At 43.1% G+C, this 9,910-nt stretch overlaps 1 protein-coding gene across 1 annotated transcript; it reads right to left on the bottom strand.

Annotated features, from left to right (window-relative positions):
- Window positions 1–1,182: 1,182 nt before the first annotated feature.
- LOC106813707 (uncharacterized mitochondrial protein AtMg00860-like) lies at window positions 1,183–1,665 on the bottom strand. Its single transcript, XM_014817916.1, has one exon. It carries the CDS (start codon window positions 1,663–1,665, stop codon window positions 1,183–1,185), a length of 483 nt encoding a protein of 160 aa, XP_014673402.1.
- Between the last annotated feature and the right edge of the window lie 8,245 nt (window positions 1,666–9,910).

Genomic DNA, 9,910 nt, shown 5'->3' with positions numbered 1-9,910 from the left:
TTTTTCTAACTGATCGGATCGTATGGGGTTGGTCGGGGGTTTGGAAAACGTTCTCAATGCCCCTGCACTGGAAGTCCACTGGGGTGTGGTTGTCACGTAAAAAATGAGCACTGACGGGTGTCACGAGTTGAAGCTAGGGCTAGTAAGTGCACGCACGCATACACTGTAGACGGAAATGTTTAGTAATGTCAGATAATGAAAAGTTTAATAAACCATGTTCAACGTTGGCACCCGCACATCCCTCAATTGCAATATTACGAAAAACGATATATACATTGACTAATAAATTATTAAGAACTGTTACAGCAAAACCGCAGATGGGGTTCTCCTTGTTACCTCGGCTTCTTCTCCCGCTTCTTCGGCTTCTTCTTCCTTCCTCTTCTTCTTCTGCTGCTTCTCTTCGTCAGCTTCTTCTTCCTTCCTCTTCTTCTTCTGCTGCTTCTCTTCGTCAGCTTCTTCCTCCTATTCTCCAGCCACACGTGTCTCTCAAACACAAACTTCAACACAACACAAGTCTCTCTCTCTCTCGCAGACTCAACTCAACCAGTCCATCTCAAATAGTAACTTCACTCGTCTACATCAGACACAATCTTTACACGTCTACATCAGACACAATCTTTACACGTCTACATCAGACACAATCTTTACACGTCTACATCAGACACAATCTTTACACGTCTATATCAGACACATACTTCACACATCTATATCAGACACAAACTTTACACATCTATATCAGACAACGTTCACACGTCTATTCCAGACAAAAACTCCAGGGCGTCTCACCTCTCCCGCACGTCTCACTCGCCAGCTATCGTGCGTACGAATCACTTAGGGCATATATTTAGGTCATGCCGCGTGTATAAACTAATATACGCCCAATTACAACTATATTCCTACATATAGTCAAGACTCCCCCTCTCCCCGTCCTTCTGCATAATTTTCCAGCATAACTTAATCACTCGCAGAGAGTCGACTGAGGTAATCGGCCCCCAAATTATCGGCTTCATTAATGGCTTCAATGCGGACCCCGTACTGTTGCAGGAACAGTGCCCATCGCATTAATCGACCGTTAGCTACTTTAGCTGTCTTGAGGTATGCCAGTGGCTGATGATCTGTCTGTACCACGAACTCGCGTCCGTACAGAAACGTATTATAACGAGACACACGTTCAATTACTGATTATGCCTTCTCCCTAGGGCATAATCTTTTACTTGCATATGAGACAGGAAACAGCTCCCCATTCGACTCTGTAGTAAAATCGCTCCGATTCCCGTATCCGATGCGTCGGTGCGCAGTATAAAGGATCTTCATATCTGGCAACCTGAGGATGGGGTTCGTCAACAAATACCGCTTGAGGACAAGGAAGGTGTTCTCCTGCGCTTGACCCAATCGGATCTTGTTTGGCTGCCCGTTTCGAGTCAGATCTGTTAGGGGCGCTGCGATGGTTGCAAAGTTGGGTATATATTTCCGGTAATACCCCGCTAGGCCCATGAAGGCTCTCACTTCCTGTTTCGTCTGCGGCACTGGGGCATTCTGGATCCTACTCACCAGGACGTCCTGCGGGCCCACGTTTCCACCTCCAACCTTATGTCCGAGGAACTTCAACTTGCTATAGCCTAACATGAATTTTGATGGCCTTGCTATGAGCCCTGCGTCCCTCATCCTCACGAATAGCTGTTGGAGTATACGCAGATGGTTGGGCTAGTTGGATGTATGGACTAATATGTCATCAATGTAGCTGCCAGCTCCGTCTAGGCCATCCAATAGCTTCCTCATCATTCTATTGAACGTTGCTGCTGGGTTGACTAATCCGAACGGCATCACAATGAAAGTTTAACTTCTACTTGTGGTAATGAATGATGTCCTAGGTCTTGCCTCTCTCGTCATTGGAATCTGCCAGTAACCCTTTGACATGTCTAGTTTTGATCTAGTTAAGATCGTATCTCCGCTTAATTTCACAAAAATGTCTGCATTTGGGGTAGGCTCCGTGTCGAAGACTGATCTGGTTTAGCTTCTTGCAATCCACACAAAACCGATTTGATCCGTACGTCTTTCTTCCTAGCCAGCACGATAGGTGAGCTATAGGAAGACTCGGACCATTCGATCACTCCGAAGCGTAACATTTCCTTGATCTCTGCTTCCACTTCTTTCCTCATCGCATACAGTAACGGATATGGTCGCGCTCGAACGGGTTCATCAGTCGTCAGTTTGATATCATGTTCTACCATGGTGGTGTTTTCTGGCGTGTCGGTTAATATTTTGCGACATTGCTTTAGTAGCCTTCTGACTTCTCTGGCCTGCGACACAGTTAGTTCCGCGCTGAGATCTACCTCATGGTAGGTCTCTTTGCTCCGTAGGTCAACATCCAACAGCTGTTCGTCGTCAATTGCTCCATCACTATCTGTCTCACATTCGATGACAGCTGTCCCAGCGACCTGATCGTTCCCAGAGTTTCCTGAGGCAGTTGATGCTCCTTCCTGCACGTATCGCTTCAGCAGATTGGCATGGTAGACCTTGGATGTAGTCGTTTTCAGCCTTCACCGCTAGCACTTCAAATGGTTCCTTCCATCACATTAGCATCTTATTGCTGTCCGTGGGGAGCAGAACTAACACCATGTCACCTGGATTGAGCCTACGTGCTCTGGCTTTCCTGTCATAGTAATGCTTGTATCTACGTTGTGACTTCTTCAACCGCCCCTTTACTATCTCGCACGTTTCCTCTAGTCGATTCCTAAGATCAACGACGTATTGGTAGCTGTTTCTAACCTCTGGCACCTTTATCTCCTTTGTATACAATTCTTTAAGTATCTTCATAGGACCCCGCACCGTTCTACCACAGAGTAACTCAAACGGTGAAACCCCCGTACTGTCTTGCGGGACTCTGTAGGGAAATAGTAACGTTGATATATATCTATCCCATTCCCGTGGGCGTTCCATGCATAGCCGTCTCAGCATTTGCTTCAGTACTCCATTAAATCGTTCGACCAGTCCGTTACACATTGGGTGGTACGGTGTTGTTGTGAGTTGCTTGACTGACAACAGCCTACTTATCTCCCTCGTCAGCCCCGAGGTGAACTGAGTTTCTAAATCACTAAGTATTTCCTTCGTGAACCCTACCTTGCTAAATATCTCAACCATAGCCTCAGCTACCACCTCGGTAGTAATTGTTGCCAATGGTACAGCTTTATGGTATCTTGTTGCATAGTCCACCATAGTCAATATATATCGGCTTCCTTTATCTGATATGGGTTGAATCGGCCCAACGTGATCTACAGCCACTCGGTGAAAGGGTACATTGATTATCAGCAATTTTCCTAGTGGTACTTTTGTTACTCTACCTTTCACCACTGGCCGCTGACATGCATCCACGATCGGCAGAAACGTGAGATATCACCACTCATATCTGGCCAATAGAACTCTGTTGCTATCCTATCCCTGGTCTTTCTTATGCCCAAGTGTCCATCTATTATTGATTCGTGAGCTATCTTCAGCACTTTCTTCTTCAGTTGTTGTGGCACCATCAACTGTTTCACTACTTACCCCCTGATTCACATTTGGGGATTGGAACATTCTATAGAGCAGACCCTTCTTCTTCGTAAGCCATGACTTACTGGCACTCTTGGTTCTCACATCTGTCCACGTCCTCGCCTTATCCAGCATCTTGTCTTCTTTCTGATATGCCTTAAACGTTTCCACGTCAATCTTCACATCAATTTTAGAAGCTACTCTTACAGGGGTTAGTGCCCTATCCTTCGTTTTGGCTTTTGCCCGTGTAACGACCACGCTGGCTTCTACCTCTGTAGTCGGCATACGTTCTTGCCATTTCATACGTTGGTCAGTGGGGCTTCGTGCTCCCGGGACATTCCCTATTAGTAAATCATACAGCGGTATCTCCATGCACATGACCTCTACTTTCCCGGTAAGATATGGGCTATCTACCTTTACCCTGGCCATTGGGACCTCCTTGATGGATCCATCAACCAATGTACACCACGTCTTCTTTCCTGTAAGTTGTTCTTTGGCCGCAAGATTTTGTCTGATAATGATGCCGCTGCAGCCCGTGTCTCGCAGTGCTTTCACTTCAACGCCTCCTACCCTTCCACATAAGGCATTGGGACCTCAGTTGCCATGCTTTGGGAGCCTCCATTGGCTACTTGATCCTCGCAATGCTCTACCTCCCTTTGTACCCGCCTTCCTTTCACATGGCTCATGGTATTCCTGTTACCCTCGCCGACACCACTACACTGATTTAAGTAACACCCCGCTGCTAGGTTTCGTCCATTAGGTCGAGCATGGTATCCAGTATTCTTCACACTGTGCGTGGGGCCATATTGTGAGCCATACCCGGCTCCGCTATATCCTTGCTTCCGCTGTACTGTGCTCGTTGGGGTTCTCCTACTGTCGCCTACACAGTCCCTCGCTATGTGTCCCGGTCTATTACATCTGAAGCATCGTCTCTCTGCCTCTGTCCTAGTACCCTGTCGCTGGTTACCTGGCTCTTTACTCATCCCGTCTCTACTTACTCTCCGACCATCATTTTTACTCTTATCTAGGCTTCTGCCATATGCCTGCAAATACTTCTCAGCTAACGTAGTGAGTTCTTCCATCCGCAGAGGTGGCCTCTCGTTTAAAAACAATGACAAACTTTTGTTGCATGACCCAATAAACTTCTCTTTTAATATTAACTCCTTGAGCCCGTCGAAGGTACACTGAGTGTTAGAGAGATCCACCCACCGTAATAGATACCCTTCCAGTCTTGTCACAAACTGTTCCGGACTTTCTCCTGCCTCCGCCCTACTATCGCTGAGTTTATTCCACAAGCCTTCTGCAGTCAGCTGGTACCTCCGTAATAAGGCCCCCTTCAAGCTTGCAAACCGTTTGGCCTTCTCCGCTGGCAGCCTTGAGTATACCTCTAACGCCCTTTCTGTAGGGAGTGCACTCAAGTTGATCGCCTAAGTACACTCCTCCCAATCCTGCAACTTGGTGAACTGCTCAAACCTCTCCAGATAGTCTAGACAGGTAGTTTTGGCGCCTTCGCCTTATTTGCTCTTGTTGCCATCGAGGGTTCCATCATACTTTCCTCCGCCGCCACCTGATGTTTCACCCTCTTTATTTCGATCTGGCGCTACATAACAGCAAGCTCGTGTTGCTGGGCCTCTCGCTTGGCTTCCTTCTCGGCTGCCCTTCTCGCTCCCGTTTTCGATCCTCCTGCTCCCGTTCTCGAATGAATTGCAGCAATTCTTTGCCCTCTAGGCCGTGCTTGACTCCTAACTCTATACATCTTTCCATTTTGCTTTCAACGCACCGGTTTTGGACGTATTTCCCCCCACAATTACAATACCATACGACTACGATACCATTCTCTGCTCAACTGTTCTACAATCCAATAGTCTCCAGTGCAAGACGATATCATATACTGGAATCACGTGTACGAATCACCTAGAGCATATATTTAGGTCATGCCGCGTGTATAAACTCTGTCACTTGTGACAACAGGTTTGCTCGTATGTTTGGTAATATAGAGTATATATTTTACGCTCTCACGGGGGTTCTCGGTGGGGGCCGCCGTGCGTTTAATAGTACACAGTACCTTTTACGGGGTTAATCCCTACCCACCCTCAGGGATACGCAACCCATACATATACCCTATATTTGCATAGACGCAGACGGGTCAACGCACAGGACACATGGAGAACATAAGCGGGGGCCAAAACCCAAACCAACCAGCTTTCATAATCACAAGCAAACAGTTTTATACCCCCCTCCAATCCGAAACCATCTTCAGACGTGTTGAGACCAACCCCCTTCCCCCCACGAGCTGAAGAATTGGTCTATGACGTCATACACACACTAATTCACGTGTATTATACGTATACAGCCCACATTGGCCCTATATGAACCTCCACACACGTTACAAACACTATGACGTGCACGTCAGACGACAGCCAACCAGGAACCAGTACAGATCACGGGATCAGAGGCACGTCCTTGATTCTCCCACCAAAGTGAACGGCGCACACTTTCGGCGCCCACCAGACCTACCTGCTGTTAACCCTGCTTTGGCACCTACTCAGATCCCTCGGCGCTCCCGAACCCATTGCCGCCCTCCTCGGCGCCCCCCTTTTGGCGCTCTCTCAGGAAACTAGGGTATATAAGGAGGCGAGAATATGCTGAAAATACGTTTTTTAAAGCTAGAAGAACCTGATGTAGACTACCACAAGTCGAAACTAGTCGTTCTTTGCTAACTTTGTGCAGCATTTTCTCAACTTTTATGTGAAATGGCATCATCCAGCCAGCAAATCAAATCCACGTGGGTTAACACAGTAGAGCTGTGCCCCATAGAGGCTGTCCAAGCCTCTTCTTCACGCATGTCTATTGATATCTGTGGAATGTTTAAAGTTCATAGAATACCAATTGGTTAAATTCATCGGTCCGGTAAATTCGGTCGGATTTCTTTGGAGCAGATATGCGTATATATATGCGAGCAGATAAGTAATAAATACATCAAGTAAAATATTATCTAAAGCATGTTTGGAACTCTTATCAAAAGGCCTCAAGTTTACACCAACACCAGGTTTAAAAAGGAAAAATACACCGGCGCTAAAAGATGACATGAAAGAATATGCAAGACGACTTCACCTGGCGGAATTTTTCCACAGAGAGAAACCAGATGAGGAAGATAGTTTTCAACCAGGTTTAGTGAGAAATAAATCAAAATTTACTCCAGAAGAAGGGCCGGAATAAAACGCCAGATGCCACCTGCCAAGTATTGGAAAACATACCGATGGATAACATCAACATTAATGTAAAGTCAATTCTAACAAAAGCAAAAGAAAATGCCCTAACGGAATTAATCAATTATGAAACTATATTAATAAAATAAGCAGGTAAAGGAGGTGCCGTTGTAGTCATGGACAAGAACTTTTATCAACTTAAAATTCAAGATTTATTAAGGATACTCTCAAGGTTTTAAGCAAAATTTTACCGATTTTTTATTTTTGACTTTATTCGATGGCTAACACTATGTGCCACCTCTGCATATGCTCATTTCTCCATATAACGGTACATGTGAACTTTTAGAGTGTTTTGATTGCCCGCGCACACGTGTAGTGAGCAGTAGCTGACGTCACTGATGACGTCAGAGACATACAACCAGAATTTTCATGATATTCACTAAGCCAGTATCATTCAGCATCAACCCTCCTACAGCTGTCATCTGCCAGTGATAGTTGAAATTGCCGCACGACCGAAAATAGCCCCGTTTCCCTTGTTACACACCTTGCATTTAGGCGCGTGTTTGTTGACACATAGCTTAGTAACGGCATGCAGTACACATCGTACGCGCGTTTTGCATGAAAGTGCGGTGGTAACCTCGTCATTTCTTACAATTTCTCAAGGTGCATGGAACATATTACCAATTTAGTGGTGTCAGTTAGTCATGGATATGTCGCAGTAAGTACTAACAGTAGATATTTCACATAAGTTCACCCATTTTGCACACAGGCGGTCAATCATTGTGAAAAATAGAAAAACGCTGATTTCTCCGTTTCGATTTCTGACATAGTAGCCGATGTATAAATGGATATTTCTCTGTGATTACAACTCGGATTAATTTAATTTTACACTCGTTTTAATGGTAACATATTGCTGTAAAAAATGCGCCAGGGATTTTTATTTAGTGCCGTATTTTATTAGTTATGCCTCTTTATTCGCTAAAATTTTCAATTCTAACACACAACTTGATTTTTAAGCAGTTTTTTCAATTTTTCTTGGTAAATATGAAACTTAACGAAAAATCCTGACGCACTACTTTGGTCCATATTGTGCTTAACATGTGGGAAAAATTTTGTATCCTCACTCCTTCTGGTAGTTGAGAAATATCCAAAATACCATTTTTACATAAAAATTCAAAATTTGTGTAGTAACATAATTAGGTGCTGGAAATTTCATGAAATTTTTTGGCTTGAGCATAGAGATATATCTCCTCTATAAATAAAACAAATGATTGATTCGATTCATTCGCCAATAAACGTTTAATCTTCATTAGAGCAATACCCGTCCAAAAGTTGGAGAGTATCCTTAACAAATGAAGAATTTTACAAGAAAGATTACAAAAACCAAGATGATAAAACTATGAAAAATATTTTAAAAACACATCGAAACACAAAGTAACAAGTAGAATTACAGACGACGAAGAAGGTGATCTCACCATCTTTGAGTACAGTGAAAGCAACTTCTGTTGTCTGCCCAATGTACACAAATCAGACAGAATTAAGGAGGCAATTGCTGAACAAAATTTTGAATATATTAATTACCGCTGTCCAGTAGACTTGTCATTTAGACCCATAGTTGGAGGTTTAAACTCTCCTAATCAAAGACTCAGCATCTGCCTTAATATCATTCTAAACCCATTGTGTATAAAGGTTAAAAGCTGTGTGCGAGACGACTTGGATTTCCTCGATCACCTACCACAGGAAGTAACAACTGGCTCGAAACTAGTTACACTGGATGTCGTCTGTCTCTATAGCAACATAAGGCAGGACCTCGGGATCCAAGCGATTGAATATTGGATAGACAAATACACGGAAGAGATTCAACGTAAGTTTATGAAAGAATTTATAATTGAAGCTCTAAAATTGGTTCTCGAAAGTAACACATTCGCGTTCAACAACGAACATTATCAACAGGTAAAGGGCACTGCAATGGGGACCAAGGTCGCCCATTTACGCGACGCTAACATTAGGATTTTTAGAAGAAAAAATGTACCAAGAAGTAAACTAAAAGTGGCGGCAAGAAACAAATTAAAGAACCATTTTGAAGGAAAATGAAAGAGCTTCTTAGATGATTGTTTTTATATGGACTAGAGGAACTGAAGAAATAAAGAAAGTTCCTACAGATTCTACACAACCTAGATCAAAATATCTCATTCACACATGAAACCAGCGAAACGGACCTGTCTTTCCTGGAGCAATGGTGAAGAAGAGAGAGAATGAAATATAAATAGATGTATTTTATAAGCCAACAGACACTCACCAATATCTGCATTTTTTTATCGTGTCATCCAGGGCATACTAAACGAAGTATCCCGTATAACCTGGTCAGATGAATTTGTACAATTGTGAGTGACAGAGAAGTTCAGAAAACGCGTTTGAAAGAACTAAAAGGATGCCTGGAACAACAGCAATATTGCACGAGAATTACCAACGATGCTATTGAAAAAGCACTCGTACTAGACCGGGAAAAACTATAAAAAATACCAACAAGAAGGACGCGTCGAAAAAAAATCAGCAATGACTCCACTAACCCTCATGAGAAGGGGTGTTTTAAGAGGGATTCCAAGAGGGATTGGGAGAGGAAGGCTACTTCATTAGTATTGTAAAATGCTTACAGAGGCATTAACACTAATTTGAAATTAGTATTAATAGAATTCGAAGTTAATAGAGTAGTTATTAAAGAAATTAACGTTGAGAATAAAACGTAAAATTAGTATTAAGGTAGTTATATAAAAGAAATATAATTAATAAAGCGTTTAATGATTTAACAATTAAAGATAAGGTTTAAAGTTTAAAGTTTTGAAAATTGTAAAAATAAAAATCAGAATTGTTGTTTAAAATATTATTATTGTTTTATTTGACATGTGCCACGGTACTTCTGTAATAGAATGATGCTTAACTTTATTTCTTTTCTTAACTTTCAATAATTTCTATTTGTTAATTGTGTTCCATCTTAATCGTTCTTTTGACATTACAGTTTTGAAATCTTTTCTTTCTTCTCTTCATCTTCTCGTCATCTTTCTTCTTTTTATCTTTCAGCTCTTCCATCACTCCACGTGCACAGCGAACATATGTCTTCGTCAACATTTTGCAAGAGCAGCCGGGAGTCTGCATTAACGATGTTGCCATCGTCT

This window comes from Priapulus caudatus, unplaced genomic scaffold (genome assembly GCF_000485595.1).
Source record: "Priapulus caudatus unplaced genomic scaffold, Priapulus_caudatus-5.0.1 Scaffold812, whole genome shotgun sequence".
NCBI classification, from domain to species: Eukaryota; Metazoa; Priapulida; class Priapulimorpha; order Priapulimorphida; family Priapulidae; genus Priapulus; species Priapulus caudatus.
The sequence above is the reverse complement of the archived record's forward strand: the minus strand, read 5'-3'. Positions and strand labels throughout refer to the sequence as shown.